Consider the following 17,877-nt stretch of genomic DNA (forward strand, 5'->3'; position numbering starts at 1 on the left):
GGTAGGGAGACTACATGAGCGCCAAGCACAGAGGACATGAAGTGCCTGAGTTGGAGATAATGAAGCCGTTCGGAGGAGGGAAGACCATACCGGGAAACCAAGTCCTCAAAGGATAACAGTGTTAGGGATAGGGGTCCAACTATGTTGGCCCAACAGAAGAGCCCCCTACCTCCCCACTCCCTGACCATGCTGGAAGAGCGGTTCGGAGGGAAAGCAGGATGGTAAAGAAAGGACTGCAAGGGGGAGACATGGGAGAAGAGCTGGAATTTCCTGGAGCAGTACCCCAAAACATACTTAGAGAAAAAGATAGTTCCCAGCAGAGGGCCAGGAGGAGTTACAGGAGGGTCGGCCCTCCAGAGGAACGTATTTGGGTGAATCGGAGCCAACCACAGTTTCTCGAGCTCCATCCAGCGGCTATAGGCATGGTAACAGGACCAAGAAGCTAGGTGGCGCAGATGGGCAGCTTAGTAGTTTTTAGCAACATCCGGTACCGACAAACCCCCCATATGCCGACTCGCCAACATGACTGACCTCTTACCATCCCAAATAAAGCGAAAAATGGCTGATTGGAATGCACGTAGAGCAGATAACGTGACACACACTGGCAGTGTTTCAAAAAAGTATAGCAGTTTAGGAAGGATGGCCATTTTAACCACCGCTATGCGCCCGAAAAAAGAAATATATTGGGACCACCACTTATCCATAAGAGAGTGAAGGTGTTGGAAGAGAGGACAGAAATTAGCAGAATAAAGAGTGAAATAGCTGGAAGTGAGGCGAACACCAAGGTAGGTCAATGGTATATTGATGCCCATTGCTCTTTTTTTTTTCTTGTATAGCTGGCAGTTACATTGAGGGGAGTCCTGAATGGGATGCTACAGAAGGTTCTGGGCAGGCACTATATGTGGCGGTACACAGAGAAAGAAACACTAAAGGGATGTACAGAGAGGAGGGGCACTATAGGTGGTACACACAGTTGTCCCTTCCGGTATGACTGCATGGCCACCACCCCATCCCACCCCCATTTTTGGCTGCACGGCATGCTGGTGGTGATGTCTATAGTGCACACTCACAGGCTTCAGACTTTGCTCCTTCTCTCCTGTACTGACCTCAGAACTCTGCTCCAGCTACAGGCTATACGGACATCACCCTGAGCTCCACTGCACAGCGACACTGGGTGGCAAAGGGGAGACAGAACAGAAATCCTATGAGAGAGCACTTTGGCAGCACATGGCAGGCACAGAAGAGAGGGATCCACCCCCCCCCCCCCCCTCCTTTTTTCCCCATTCTGTTGATCAGTTTGAAATTCAGCAAGTTGTCTATATCGCTAAATGCATGGAGTTGCTGGCATGTGATTGGCTGATTTGCTATTTGTGTTAACAAGCAATTATGTATTTATGCATTCATTTAGTCCAGCAACTATTGTTTTTTGTGGTTGCCTTTTTCTTTTGATGTTCTTAAAAAGCAATTGTACCTAACAAAGTGGCCACTGAGTGTATGCACATAGACATATATTATATACTATTGAAATAGTCTCTGTTCACTTTGAACTGTAAAGCAGTGAGGTCAGTTATAAGCAGTGAGATTCTAGAAAAATAGGGCAAATATACAGGGGTTTGTAAATAGAACATCCCTATTTTTACATAGTCAAGTTGAACTCTTTCTGACGTGATAGGTCACACCAGACAATGTTGCACAGGGGAATCATTGTTGGCACCTTCCTAGTAAGGTGCATCTCAAGTTGTTGAGTTGATGGGTCAAGAGATATTTTTTTCTTAAAAACATCTCAGTATGCGAAGACCGCCAAAACATCTGCAGACAGGAGTACCTGTGGTCAAAACTCAGGGCTTTACAGTAAGAACAGAAAAGCATATTGTAATATTTCAGCCACAAAAATAGGGCTTCTAAAACTAATGCAGTTTTAAAGGGCTCCAATATTATTGTGTTTTTGTTTATATTTCAACACATTGCTCTACTGTCCCAGATGTCAGACAGATTTTTAGAATAGCACAAGTTATTCATTTTACAGAGCGCCAAAAGCTACATGACTGAGAAGAAAAATGTGATGGCAGGTGTGTCAGGAAGGGTTCAACTTGACTAGAGTTATTTTAGTTATTTTGTCAAATCCATGTAAGAACAGTTGCATGCAAAGAAGATGAAAAGTACCACTGCATGTCACTGCTATACTATGTGATTCATGGTTCATCAGTAGTTAACTAACCACTTCTATTCTTTTTACATCTATACATTCACAAACACTTGCAACTCATATACCTCTTTTTTACTTTATTTGCATTTCCTTAATCAGTGGGAGAAGGATGATACAGCTGAATATGTAAGTATTGTGTTATAATGCTTCAGCAACATGACTCATGTTATTTTGATGCATGTCTGAATGTCTAGTCTGCCTATTGCACTGCCCATAATTAGAACATTCTTATTTAACCCCTTAAAGACGAAGCCTATTTTGACCTTAAAAGGGGTACTCTGGCGCTAAGACATCTTATCCCCTATCCAAAGGATAGGGGATAAGATGCCTGATCGCGGGGGTCCCGCCACTGGGGACGCCCGTGATCTTGCATTCAGCACCCCGTTAGAATCAGTCCCCGGAGCGTGTTTGCTCCAGGTCTGATTACTGGCGATCACAGGGACGGAGCATTGGGACGTCACGGCTCCACCCCCGTGTGACGTCATGCTCCGCCCCCTCAATGCAAGCCTATGGGAGGGAGCGTGACAGCTGTCATGCCCCTTCCCATAGGCTTGCATTGAGGGGGCGGAGCGTGACGTCACACGGGGTGGAGCCGTGACTTCACAATGCTCTGTCCCCGTGATTGCCAGTGTTCAGACCCGGAGCGAACATGCTCCGGGGACTGATTCTAACGGGGTGCTGCGTGCAAGATCACGGGGTTCCCCAGCGGCGGGACCCTCGCGATCAGGCATCTTATTACCTATCCTTTGGATAGGGGATAAGATGTCTTACCGCCAGAATACCCCTTTAAGCACCAGGGCATTTTTTTTTTGCTATTCTGTGTCACTTTATGCATTAATAACTCTGGAATGCTTTAACTTATCTTTCTGATTCATGAAATTTTTTCGTGACATATTCTACTTTAATATAGTGGTACTGTCAAGGATCGACCGAGCGGGGTCTTTCAAATGTGATTGACTGTGCTGCTATATACTTTGCCAAGTGTCGACACAAAAAGATATACACCACACAGGGTATGTTGGTATACACTCTTTCTTAGCATGAAGCTCTGCTGCTCCCAAAAGAGTTCTGTTTATTACAGGAAGTAAATTTGGTTTTTACATTTGGAAGAAAGGCGGAATAGTTATGACATCACAATTAGCATATTACATTGGGATTGGTTGTTCAACTATTGTGTCCGTGTATATTAGCATATCTAGTGTCCATTAATTTCTTGGCAGAAGTTCTCTGTTCGTCAGATGTTTTGTCTTTACTCCCACAAGGCGTCATGGCAAGATCTCGGTCCAGAGTCACGAACAGATAGCATTGATGTATATGGGTTAAAGGGTAAGGGAACAGATATTTTTCCAGCAGCAATGGCATTTTAATATTCGTATAATGACCATTCATTAGAAACATAAGAGTCATCCCTATCAGTACATTTTTCTTCATTACTTGCATCATTTCTTGGTTAAAATTTCCCAAATTTAGCATTTATCAAACTTTGACACTCTCTGCTTGTAAGGAAAATGGCCAAATAAATTATATATTGATTCACATATACAATATGTCTACTTTATGTTGGCATCATAAAGTTGACATGTTTTTACTTTATGAAGACATTAGAGGGCTTCAAAGTATAGCATCAATTTTGAAAATTTTCCCGAAAAATTCTAAATTTGAATTTTTCTTGGACCATTTCAGTTTGAAGTGGATTTGACGGGCCTTTCTGTGAGAAATTCCCCATAAATGACCCCAATATAGAAAGTTCACCCCTCAAAGTATTAAAAATAATATTTACAAAGTTTGTTAACCCTTTAGGTGTTTCATAGGAATAGCAGCAAAGTGGAGGAGAAAACTCAAAATCTTAAAGGGGTACTCTGGTGGAAAACTTTTTTTTTTTTTTTTTACCAACTGGTGCCAGAAAGTTAAACAGATTTGTAAATTACTTCTATTAAAAAATCTTAATCCTTCTAGTACTTATTAGCTGCTGAATACTACAGAGGAAATTCTTTTCTTTTTGGAACACAGAGCTCTCTGCTGACATCACGACCACAGTGCTCTCTGCTGACATCTCTGTCCATTTTAAGAACTGTCCAGAGTAGAAGAAAATCCCCATAGCACACATATGCTGCTCTGGACAGTTCCTAAAATGGACAGATATGTCAGCAGAGAACTCTGTGTTCCCAAAAGAAAATAATTTCCTCTATAGTATTCAGCAGCTAATAAGTACTAGAAGGATTAAGATTTTTTAATAGAAGTAATTTACAAATCTAGCAACAAAAGAACGTGCGTGCACTCACCGCTCAACGAAGACTGTTCAGCATGGGAGTCAGGTCCACGTAAAGGCTGGATCACAGCATAGGTGCAGGCAGGTGGGCGCTCGAAGGCTACGCCGGCTGTTTCACACGTGTAAGCGTACTTCTTCTGGCCTCACGGCATCGGTGCAGGCCGAAGAAGCACGCTTACACATGTGAGCGCCCACCTGCCTGCACCGATGCTGTGATCCAGCCTTTCCGTGGACCGGACTCCCATGCTGAACAGTCTCCGTTGAGTGCACACACTTTCTTTTTTTGCTACATTTGTTGATACTTAACACTTTTTGTATGTGCACCCTGCAGGAGACGCAGTTGTAGGCCTCTGATGTCATGCAGAATCCCCGCTTCTCAGGTGCAGTAATACTATAGTGTGCCCTCTCCTTTCCTGGTCTTTTTGCATAATTTACAAATCTGTTTAACTTTCTGGCACCAGTTGATGATAAAAAAAAAAAAAAAAAAAAAAAGTTTTCCACCAGAGTACCCCTTAAATTTTTTACACTAACATGTTCTTGTAGCATTATTATAATTTTTTCATTTTTACAAGGGGTAAAAGATAAAAAGCCCCCCAAAATTTGTAACCCAATTTCTCTCACGTATGGAAATACCTCATATGTGGATGTAAAGTGCTCTGCAGGCGCACAACATGGTTCAGGTGAGAAAATTATTTTGAAATAGTTTTTGTGGGGCATGTCACATTTAGGAAGCCATGGGGGTGTCAGAACAGCAAAAAAAAAAAAAAAAAACAACACGTGGCACACTATTTGGGAAACACATCACAGGTGTTTGACAAATTTCTGTTAAAATTTGATGGGAATATTAAAGATTTGCTGGTGTTACCCCAAATTTTTCATTTTCACAAAGGGTAATAAGAGAAACAGCCCCACAAAATTTGTAACACCATTACTTCTAAGTATGGAAATACCTCATGTAGACTTAAAGTGCTCTGCGGGCGCACTACAATGCTCAGAACAGAAGGAGCTAAAACATTTTTGGCAAGAGAATTTGGCTGGAATTGAAGTTGGGGGCCATGTGCATTTACTAAGCCCCCATGGTGCCAGAACAATGGACCCTTACATGTGACCCCATTTTGGAAACTACACTGTAGCAAGTGGTACAGTGGGCTTTTAAACCCCACTGGCATTTTGACAGATCTTTGGAACAGTGAGCTGTGCAAATAAAAAATAATTTTTTTATTGTCACAGACCATTGTTCCAAAAATCTGTTGGACACCTGTGGGGTATAAATGCTCACTATACCCATTGTTACATTCCTTGAGGGGTTTAATTTCCAAAATGGGGTCTCATGTGGCTGTTTCTGGTTTAGAGTTTACGGCAGAACCCAGGACCGGACTGGAACCGAAAATAGGCCTGGGCATTTTAGACTAAACAGCCCATTTCGGTCATAGGTGTGGAGGCAGAGCCATAAAGGGAGTAATCATAATGTTACTGACCAAATCCTGTATACTGAGACCAATATTACCAATAATACCAGTATACAAGGAAGAATATTGGGGGGAGATTCATCAAAACTTGTGTAGAGGAAAAGTTGACCAGTTACCCATAGCAACCAATCAGATTTCTTCTTTCATTTTTGAAAAGGCCTCTAAAAAAAGAAAAGAAGCGATCTGATAGGTTTCAATGGGCAACTGGTCAACTATTCCTCAGCACAGGTCCTGATGAATCTCTCCCATTATCACCATATACCGTATATACTAGAGTATAAGCCGAGTTTTTCAGCACGATTTTTCGTGCTGAAAACACCCCCCTCGGCTTATACTCGAGTGAACTCTCCACCCGCAGTGGTCTTCAACCTGCGGACCTCCAGAGGTTTCAAAACTACAACTCCCAGCAAGCCCGGGCAGCCATCGGCTGTCCGGGCTTGCTGGGAGTTGTAGTTTTGAAACCTCCGGAGGTCCGCAGGTTGAAGACCACTGCGGCCTTCGACATCATCCAGCCCCCTCTCACCCCCCTTTAGTTCTGTACAGTACTCACCTCCGCTCGGCGCTGGTCCGGTGCTGCAGGACTGTCCGGAGAGGAGGTGGTCCGGTGGGATAGTGGTTCCGGGCTGCTATCTTCACCATGGAAGCCTCTTCTAAGCGCTTCGGGCCCGGCCCCAGAATAGTCACGTTGCCTTGACAACGACGCAGAGGTACGTTCATTGCCAACGTACTTCTGCGTCATTGTCAAGGCAACGCCTCTATTCCGGGCCGGAAGCGCGGAGAAGAGGCGCCCCCAGTGAAGATAGCAACCCGGAACCACTATCCCACCGGACGACCTACTCACCGGACAGCCCTGCAGCACCGGACCAGCGCCGAGCGGAGGTGAGTACTGTACAGAACTAAAGGGGGTGAGAGGGGGCTGGATGATGTCGAAGGCCGCAGTGGTCTTCAACCTGCGGACCTCCGGAGGTTTCAAAACTACAACTCCCAGCAAGCCCGGACAGCCGATGGCTGCCCGGGCTTGCTGGGAGTTGTAGTTTTGAAACCTCTGGAGGTCCGCAGGTTGAAGACCACTGAGGGCGGATGATGAGAAGAGGATGATGAAGGGGGGGTGTGGGATGATGACAAGAGGATGATGAAGGGGGGGTGTGGGATGATGAAGGGGGGTGGGGATGATGACAAGGGGATGATGAAGGGGGGGGGGTGTGGGATGATAACAAGGGGATGATGAAGGGGGGTGGGGATGATGACAAGGGGATGATGAAGGGGGGTGGGGATGATGAAAAGGGGATGATGAAGGGGGGATGTGTGGGATGATGACAAAGGGATGATGACAGGTGATGATGATGAGGGTCTGGATGATGACAGGCGGTGATGATGATGAGGATGTTAATGACGGGTCTGGATGATGACAGGGGGGGATGATGTATTTCCCACCCTAGGCTTATACTCGAGTCAATAACTTTTCCTGGGATTTTGGGTTGAAATTAGGGGTCTCGGCTTATACTCAGGTCGGCTTATACTCGAGTATATACGGGTAATCCCGTATACTGAGACCAATATTACCAAAAAGACCAGTATACAAGGATGAATATTGTCACCATACATGTCATCATTATACTGTTTCTGACCAAATCCTGTATATTGAGAACAATATTACCAATAATACCAGTATACAAGGAGGAATATTATCACCATATATTGCCATCATACTGTTACTGACCAAATACTGTATACTGTGGACAATATTACCAATAATACCAGTATACAAGGAGGAATATTATCACCATACATATTACAACCATATTGTTACTGGCCAAATCCTTTATACTGAGACCAATATTACCAAAAATACCAGTATACAAGGAGGACTAATATCACCATGAATATCATCATTATACTGTTACTGATCTAATGCTGTATACTGTCATATACAATGGCTAAAATATGTATCCATGTTGCATTGTGCTGGCTTGTCATTCATTACTGGTGATATATGTCCTGCACTGAATGTCCATCGGTATGCACAACTTTAATTCCATTCCTTAATCTGTGTTTTTTCTTTTTTTTTTTTATATCTTTATTACTTTTTCACGTTCAAATCACAGTACATAGAAATATATAAAATCACAAAAATACAAAAAACTTATTTTCCCCCTACCCTATTTCACATATGGCCGGAGGAAGCACACTCAGTGTGCGAAACAGGAGCTCGGTCGCATATCACTATCCCCCCACCACCCTCTCCCTCTGTTACATTGTAATGTGAGTATGCTTCAATAAAGAACATACCAGCTGAGACGGTGAGTTGCCGATTTCTTCTCTTCTCTTTGATTCTTTTAAAGAAACTCGACTTTATCCATATGGGTGAGGCTCTCAAATAATGCAGCATCATTGGAAGGATCACCATTTTCACTAAACCTATTCGATCGGCCATATTCAGTCCCATCTTTGCCCAAGTTTTTATTTTCCCTTCCACTCTTTTGTCCAGGGGATCTAAATTAAGCTTCTCATAATCTTAATTTTTTTTTGATATTTCAATACCCAGATACTCTAAGTGTTCCGTTGTTTTAAAATTTTGACAGGCCCAATAGGGGCTACAATTTCTTCATCCAGGGGAAGCAGTCCTGATTTTTGCCAATTGATCTTCATTCCTGCAAATTCTCCTAATTCCTCCACCAATTGTATTACTTTTGGGACTGCCTCCACGGGATTCCTTATAAATAAGACTACATCGTCTGCATACAACAGAATCTTTTCACCACCTCCTTGTGACCCAAATCCCTGAAAACTTCTAGTGTTCCTAATCATTATTGCTAGTGGTTCTATAAATAGTGCAAACAGAACTGGTGATAAAGGGCACCCCTGCCTTGTCCCTCTACCGTTAATATTTATTCTTGCCGAAGGGGCCGAATATATAGTTTTAATTGCTTTTAGAAAAAGTGCACCTAAATTAAAGAAATCAATCACCCTAAAAAGGAATCCCCACTCTACCCTGTCGAAGGCCTTTTTGGCATCCAAGGACAGGATCGAGCGGGGGTCCCCACCTCGTGTATGAATATTCAAAAAGGTCCTGTGTATATTTCTGAACATGTTTCTCCCTACTAGGAAACCTCTCTGTTCTTCACCTATAATCCCTCCTATCACCCCCTTTAATCTGCCTGCCCAGATCTTTGCAAATAATTTGTAATCAGTATTTAAGAGAGATATTGGGCAAAAATTATCAATATTTTCTCTACTGCCCCCTTTCTTAGGGAATAATATTATAACTGCTTCTGACATTGAATGAGGTTAAACTCCTCTTACCAAGGATTCATTAACTATCTCCAGCAAACAGGGCAGCAGAGAACTCAGAAATCTCCTATAGATCTCAAAAGGGAATCCATCCGACCCGGGAGCCGAGTTACTGTTGCACGAACTAAGGGCCAGTTCAAGATCTTTTACACTCATCTGCTTATTCAATTTTAACCTTTCCTCCTCTTCCAATTTGGGTATCGTAAGTTTTGATAAAAAAAAACATCAATTTCCTGCACCTCTTTATTACTTTCTGCCTCATAGAGTTGTTTATAATAATCCATTTCCACCTGCATCATTTCCTCTAACCCCCTAACCAGCTTACCATCTTGGTTCTTCAGGCTACCTATATCGCCACACACCCTTTGATTTTATTTTTATTTATTTTTTATATATTTTTATTGGAAATTTTCAGGTTTACAACCAAAAACAATTACATGCCAGAACTTTACCTGGACAGTGACAGACAGGTGGATACAATTGGCATTTAGTTTGAAAGCAATATATAGTCAGGTGAGAACAGACAACAACTGTGAACAACCCAACCTCCCTTCCCCCCCATGAGAAAGCTAAACAATACCAATTGTAATAAGTCGCCCTAGCCACTGTATCAGTAGTTCAAAAGCATCAGTAAGGAAAAGGGAAATGCAGCCTTGCTCAAAGACAAGAAGCAAGCACACCATAAAAATTAGGGTGTCAGTAATCTACCCAAAGACCCAGAGATGGCCCTTGTCAGGTACCATGTTGTGTCCCGGAAAGGCCTCATCACTTTGACAATTTCATCATCTGTCAAAAATGCTGTTAAAAAAGTACGCCATTTAAAAAAAAAAAAGCTTTTGCCGATTTTTCTTTTGTCCTACTAAGGTCAGTCAGGTCTGAGAAGAGATATTGCTTCATGCGGTCCATAACCTCCGACACCGTGGGCATGTCTGGTTTCAGCCAGTGTGACAGAAGACTACGTTTCACCACCAGGATGAATAAGTGCAACAATAAGGAAATCTGAGAGCCCTCAGGAGTGATGTGTAAAAGCAGTAGAGTCTCTTCCATAGGTATAATGGCCCCCAGTCGCCATTCCAGCAACATTTAGGGAGGACCAAACCTCCTGGGACCTAGGACACGTAATCAGACCATATAGTAGGTTAGTTCTGATCAATCCACAGTTCGGACAGTTCTCTATATGGTCAGGCCAGGAGGGGGTGCAGGGGAGGCTAAAGCCATAAATGGCATGGTGCTTTATGCGGAACTGTGTATCTCGCCTGGTCTCATTAACAGTGGCTTTGTGGACATTTTGGCAGCCCTCTAAGATAGGCGCCAGTAAATCCTGCTTCCCCAACTTTCCCTCCCAATAAGCGAACAGGGATGATTGCAGTGCGCCCCCCCCCCTGTCGATGAAGAAAACAATAAAGTAGAGAGAGAGAGTGTGTAAACTAGAGTCACTAGTCACCAAACAGTCAAATTATGTAGCAGAATATTCTTTGGTAAGGTCAGTCAGACGAGCTCGTAAAAAGGCCATCAGTTGACAGTAAGGGAGATAATGTTCCGGTCCCTGCGAGTAAAGATCTGAGATCTCATTAAACGTGAGGTATCTAGGTTCATCAGTGCTCATCACATGTCCGGCTCTCAGTATACCAGCTTCTCTCCAAGAAGACCGGAACATTCGACCCTCCCTCCCCAGTGGAAACTCAGGGAGAGTCCACAGAGGCATATGTTTGCTGACCAAAAAGGGAAGGTAATGGGAAGCTCTCCCCATCTTCCATGCCGTCAATGTATTCCTGACAATGCAAGAGCCCCGCAGCTGTAATGGGATCGCTTTCATCTTAGTATGTAAAAGGGCCTTCAGAGACCATGGAGCGACTAAGTGTGATTCCAGCACAGTGTTAGAGAAGTCCTCACCCCTTTTAACCCGATCTATGCAGTGTCTAAAAAGACAGGCTAAATTATAGTGTTTAACGTCGGGAAAGTTTAGGCCCCCTTTTGCTAACGGGAGCATTAACTTACGTAGAGCAATACGCGGCCTCCCATTGGCCCACAGAAACCTGGTGAAAGCAGTGGTAAGTACATTTAAGTCATTTCGCTTCAGCAGAACCGGTATAGTCTGAATGGGATATAGTAGCTTTGAAAAACTAAGCATTTTAAGTAAGTGACTGCGGGCCAATAGCGGGAGGGGAAGCGGCTTCCATTTCTTGAGTTCGTCTAACACCTTCTGTATAAGTGGGGGAAAGTTAAGAGTGTAGAGAGAAGTTGCATCTCTCCCTATCCTTATACCTAGGTATTTAATAGAGGATCTAGTTAATTGGATCAGAACGGGCAGATCACCAGTCGATAACCTGCCCAACCTGGGAGAAAGATCAAGCAGTATACTTTTAGAAATATTAACTTCGAAGCCGGATTCCATCCCAAAGTCCTCGAGAAGATTAAAAACCGCTCCCAAATCCCTCGTTGGGTTATCTAGGAAGACCAATAAGTCATCAGCAAACAGGGCATGTTTAAGGGAACCCCTCCCTACTCCAATGCACTCGAAGTCAGTCGTGGAAGCTAAAACCCTCAAGAGTTGGTTTTAAATGGCTAAGTTGAACAGGAGGGGAGACAGGGGGCAGCCCTGACGTGTACCCTTATGCAGCGGGAAAGGAGTCGACAGAAACCCGGGGGTAGCAATGCGGGCCATTGGTGAACCATACAGCGTGTGCAAGTAGTCCAAAAATGGCTAAGAAAACGCCATTTTACCCAGTACTCTCCATAGCCATGACCATGCGACATTGTCGAATGCCTTTTCGGCATCAATTGAAAGGATGGCTGGTGACAGATGGAGAGCAGGCTGCATGTGGATCTCGTCAAGGACAGTTATCACCTTGCGTATATTGGCTCCAGCCGACCGACCCTTGACGAAACCCACCTGCGAGGGAGAAATTAACCTTGGCATGAGGAGGGCAAGTCGGTCCGCCAGTATCTTTGAAAGAAATTTCAAATCCACATTGATTAGGGACATGGGGCGATAACCATCAGGGGAAGAAAGGTCCTTTCCAGGCTTAGGGGAAACTTTAATATATGCAGTATTCATTGTTCCAGAGATGGGGGTGCCTTGTAAGTAAGCATTATACAGAGTAAGTAACCATCATGGCCCGGGGCCTTGTTTGGCACCAATCCCTTGATGGCCACCTTGAGCTCCTCCCCGGTGACTTGTGAGTTCAAAGTTGCCAATGAGAGCCAGTCCCTAGCAGAAGAAGCGCCCCCGGTATCCTCCTGATACAGAGAGTGATAGTAAGACTGTAAAATGGTGTTGATGTGTTTAGGGTCACTATGGACTCATCCCCCAGCATCTTTTAAGGCAGTGATGTGAGTGTGTGGGTGGCTACCCTTGGCAAATCTCGCCAGAAGCCGGCCTGGTTTATTGCCCCAACAGAACATCGTTGCGTCGAATTGCGAACAAGACAAATTATCACGTCTCTCCAGGCACGATTCATATGCCGCTTTAGCAACAGACCAGGCCGTCTTGGACCCCTCCGTAGGTGCTATTTGAAAAGCTGTATAAGCTTGGCGTAAGGAGTTACCCAGGTTAGTCAATTGTAGGGAAACTTTGTTTTTTAATGTCATTGTGTAGCCCATTATGCGACTTCTCAGAACTGCTTTTGCGGTATCCCAGAACTGCTGCGGGTTATCAGCATGAGAGCCGTTCGTCTGGAGAAAATCCTGCCACCAACCTCTTCGTAAGTAATGAAAGCATTCGTCTCTGGAAAGGCCCACAGGAAATTTCTATATGTAGTCAGACCCCCTGGGAAAGTGTCCGTCAAGTGTATCGTCAAATGGGCGTGGTCTGAGATTACAATATTTTCCAGTCTGATCCGCTTTACCCTAGGAAAAAGAAGAAGGCAGAAAACAATAATCAAGTCGTGACCAGGAGTCGTCTGCATGAGAATAATGGCTGAAGTCCCTAGCCTCAGGGTGAGCCTCAGGGTGCGAGGTCCTCCAGACATCCACTAAATCAGTCGAGGAAGCCCATTGAGAGAGTTTGGCATCGTAGCTGCGGGGGGGGGGGGGGGGGGGGCATAGTCCCTCTCCTGTTACTACGCCCAACTTTGGCCGCACACATGACCGCGTTGAAGTCGCCTGCCACCACTATCTTGGACGTCTGTCGCGAAAGGACTGTCGAGGTTAAGTCAGTAAAGAAGGAACCGTCATCAGTGTTAGGGCCATATACGTTACAAATCAGCCAGTCATCAGAACTAGTCTTTAAGTGAACCGAACAAAGTCTACCCAGTCCGTCAGCCTGGACATCCAAAACCTCACAGGGAAAGGACTTATGAATGAGGATGAGGACTCCCGCCCTCCTACCCACCGCTGGGGAACCCTCCACTCTGCCCACCCACCACTTTTTCATCCTCGGGAAATCCTCAGTACCTAGGTGGGTTTCTTGCAATAGGGCCACATCAGGTGTCAGCTTTTTCAGGTGTCTGAGAACCAAACTGCGTTTGTTTGGGGATCTAAGTCCCTTCACATTCCATGAAATAATACGCATAAAAAAGCAAAGCATAGTATAAGGCAGAGACAATGATCACTACCAAAAGGCAATGTAAAACCCTTAACCGAAAAAACTCCCCTCCCACCCAACCCTGAAAACTCCCCAACTAATCCCACCCCCACCCTCCCGAAAACAAGCATCTTGGCGAGGAAACCCACAAATCTCCGCCACTCCAGCGCTTTTTGGACTTCCAAAATCTCCATGGTGAGAACCAGATATAATACCCCCATCTACAGACACCTTCCCCTCCCTAAAAAGCAGAAGATGAGAAAAGAAAAATGTAAAAAAAAAAAACGGAACTATGGCCCCACGTATATAAGTAAGAGCCGTATATGACCCCCCCCCCTCCACCCATAGCAGACGTACATAATCATAAGCCCAGGACAACAATACCCCCAAAACCTAGTTGGTCTTAGCACCCCCCTCTGGAGAAACCCTCATAAAAGGACGCAACATAACAGCCCACAACTCCAGTCTTTTTTCCTTTCTTTTTCTTTCCCTCTCCTCTTCCCTCTCTCCTCTCCCCCTTTCCCTTCTTTTTGTTTTGTGCTGTTCGTGCTATTTTGCATGCAACCGTCCCTCCTACCCCCCCTCTCTACAACCCCCCACCCCTATACTACCCCCCCCCCCCCCACTACATGAAACTCTGGCAAACATAAAAAGAAGTGAGTTATATAAATGAAACTTCAAAACATTCTCCGTTATCAGGATGCAATGCAGCAATACCAGAACCACCAATCGCTCTTCAGCCCGGGGCACATAGAAGAATGACTGAAAGGAGGGCAATGCAAGTACACATCGCCATACTGCAGGCATCTACGTAACCCAGGGACCAGGTAGGGAAAGATAAAAAACAGTCTCCTCCCCCCCCCAGCAGCCACCCTCCCCCCACATATCAGCCCCCCAAACATGTAGGATATGCGGGCGCAGTCCAAATGAGTGATTCAGTCCTGGCACCAAACAACCTGGAAATAAAACATGTGCCGCAGGTCCCGTAAGGCAGCGCCGATATCTCTTCACAGCATGAGACCGCAACCATGAGCGTTCAATACGCCCATAGAGCTGCAGGAGGAGGGTCCCATGATCCCTGTGTGTGTGATGAACTCGGGAGTCCGGGTGAAGGAGGCTTGTCGCTGCGATGAGAAACTGGCGAAAGCCGATGTCCGCCTCTGCCTCTCAAAGACAAGGTTGAACCCCTGTCCAGGGGGGGCTGGAAGTCCCAAATCTTTTCTTCTGCTTTGCCAGGTGAGTGGTACGTCCCCATAGATCCATCAGGGAAAAAAATATGCAATACAGCCGAGTACATCAATGCAAAACGGATGCCTCTGCGAAACAGGGATGAGCACAACGGGGCAAACAGTTTCCGTTTGCGTGTCACTTCGGCTGAAAAGTCACCAAACAGCAGCAGTTTGTGTCCCTCAAACAGTAGCGCTTCGCGCCGCAGGCGAAAAGCACGTAGGAGTGCCACCTTATCGGTGAAATCCAAGTATTTGACAATAACTTGCCGCGGCCTGTTGCGGTGTTCTAGCCCGGGGGTAGCCCCAGAGGAATCATCAGAGCGCAGGTCCGGGCCCAGCCTGTAGGCGCGTTCAACTTTGCATAGTCTTGGTAAGCCAATGGCTTTGGGGAGCATACTTTCGCACACCTGGAGAAGGTCTCTGGACGGGACTGTCTCTGGAAGGCCCACAATTCTCAAGTTGTTACGTCGGGACCTGTTTTACAGGTCCTCGACCTTCTCCCAGAGCTTGCGGCATTCCGATTCTAGCGCAGCCGTTTTAGAAGCCGCCAGCTCCGCTGTCTCCTTCACACCCCCAGCCAATTGCTCCATCTCCTTGAGGCTCATAGCGTGCTGCGCAGTCTGCTGTTGTAAGTGGCATATAGTTTCTTTCATCACCTGTGTCACCGCTTCCTGCACAGTGGGGCCGATACGTTTTACCACCTCGGCCGCCAAGCGGGAGTAGTCCAGGCCGGTAAAGTCCCTTGAGATAGCCCCCGCAGTAGAGGCACTTTCCGAGGGGGTCGGGGAGGCAGCCCTGCTGGAGGCCGGGGAGTCCGCCATCTTGGAAACGCTGCGACCGCGGGAAGAATGCCTGCTAGTCCGCTCTTTATCAGATTTTCGGCCGGTTTGAAGTAAGTACCGGTCCATGTGGAGGTCCCCCCACTTGGCAATAGTAAGGGGGTCCACCCGGTCCGTGTAGTGCGGGTAAATCGGGCCGAGTACTGAAGCATGGAGGTGAGCGCATCTCACTCACGTCCTCACACCATGGCGGAAGTCCTCCCTTTGATTTTTAATGATACCGGATAGCCATTTGTTCGATTTTCCTCCTTCTGTAAATTTTCTATGACCCCAGAAAAACATCCTATGTTGGGCTTTCTCCAAATTGAATTCCTTGTATTCATTTTGAGCCTTTTCAAGTGCCTCCCACAGCCTCTCTGAATTCTTTGAAAATTCTTCCTCTAATTTTTTAATCTGTGAGACCATTCTCCTTTCTTTTTCTTTTAATTGCTTTTTGAAATGGGAAATATTTTGTATCAATAGGCCTCTCAAATAAGCTTTCAAGGAATCCCATACCATAAAAAGGTCAGTAGAATCTTTATTGGCGCCCCAAAACCAGTTTATGTCTTCATCTATTCCCCTAGTTATTTCTTTCATCTCTAGCCAGTACGGATTAATATTCATATTCTTAATAGGGCCCCATCTTTGGTCCCCATGCACAAATGTACAGACCATCATAGAATGGTGTGATATACATTTGGGTTCATAACTCATTTTTCGAATTGATCTCATCCCGCTATCATTCGCCAGGATCAGATCTATTCGAGAGGCGGTCTTAGACCCAAGCTGTAGCATGAAAAAACTTCTTTTAGCGGATATATATTCCTCCACACATCCCTCCATCCTAATTCTCTACAAAATACGGCCAATTTAGAGGTACCTCCTTTTACACTACCACCCCTTTGATCTATTTTATTATCCATTACGGAGTTGAAATCCCCCATAATGTATAAATCCATATAGTATTTCCCATTCAAAAAATTCCATCAACATTTTCAATACCTCAGTGGAAAAAGGTGGCGGGATATACACAAAAGCAAGTATTACAGCTACTCTATTCCATTCAACATGTAAAAACACAAATCGCCCCCTACTATCGCATTGTGTAGTCAGCACCTTAATATTGAGTTTTCTGTGGAGCAAAACCGTAACACCGGCTAGGTAGTTGGATCCAAATGAATGAAATTCCTGTGAAGCCCATCTCTTCTTAACTAAATAAGCAAACTCCTTGGTAAGGTGGGTTTCCAAAAGGCAAATTATTGCTGACAGGTATTTCTCAATCCTATCCATAATTGCCACTCTTTTCCTCCTGTCTTTGATACCCCTGATATTCCAGATTAATACCCTATCTTCCTGACGATCCATACCTCCAAGCATTTATCCGCTGATCTTTCTCCATTACTCCCCCACCTGTGCCGGGCCGATTCCCCCCTATCACCCCCCCCCCCTATGCCATCCCCCCCCCCTTAGTAGTCCGCTACCACCAGACCTCTCCATTTTCCACTAAAAACTCCCATGCTCCTCCTCTCCCCCTCATGCCTGCTCCCCCTGTTTATTTATATATTGTCTGGTTATACTTTTTTTTTTTATAAACTTATAAGCCATGACTTTCCATCCATCCTGCAGACTCTTCTGGAGAATGGAAAATTTTAATGTTTTTTCACTGTAGACAATCCTCAAACGTGCCGGAAACAGGAGCGAGAAAGGAATGTTCTGGTTATATAATCTTTTCTTAATATCCCTGTACACCATTCTCTTCTTTTGAGTCTCTCTCTCGAGAAATCTGGGTAAATATAGATATGTGCATTCCCAATTTCAATCTTCCCTTTTTCCCTTGCAAGTTTTAGCAAAATGTCACGATCACTACTGCACATAAATTTGACCAATACAGTTCTTGGCGGGGCGCCTGCCGGTGGTTTCTTGTACGGAACCCTATGTGCTCTTTCAATTGCAAACCACGCTGAGAAAGATTGAGCTCCGAACATGTCACAAATCCATTTAGTGAAGAACACTATCATGTCTGTTCCTTCCTCATTCTCTGGTAAGCCAATAATTCTAACATTCGCTCAT

The 17,877-nt window shown here is 45.0% G+C and overlaps 1 protein-coding gene across 15 annotated transcripts in view; it reads left to right on the forward strand.

The window, feature by feature from the left end:
- PTPRS (protein tyrosine phosphatase receptor type S) overlaps positions 1 to 17,877 on the forward strand; it is a 784,683-nt gene that overhangs the window by 373,449 nt on the left and 393,357 nt on the right. For 8 of the 15 annotated variants that reach the window (XM_056571644.1, XM_056571636.1, XM_056571669.1 and 5 more), the window contains one exon: positions 2,306 to 2,332. The exons of the other annotated variants lie outside the window; for them this stretch is intronic. In XM_056571644.1, coding sequence (XP_056427619.1) covers positions 2,306 to 2,332 — 27 coding nt within the window. The remainder of the gene's footprint in view (positions 1 to 2,305; positions 2,333 to 17,877) is intronic. 15 annotated transcript variants of the gene reach the window in all.

This window comes from Hyla sarda, chromosome 1 (genome assembly GCF_029499605.1).
Source record: "Hyla sarda isolate aHylSar1 chromosome 1, aHylSar1.hap1, whole genome shotgun sequence".
Lineage (NCBI taxonomy): Eukaryota > Metazoa > Chordata > Amphibia > Anura > Hylidae > Hyla > Hyla sarda.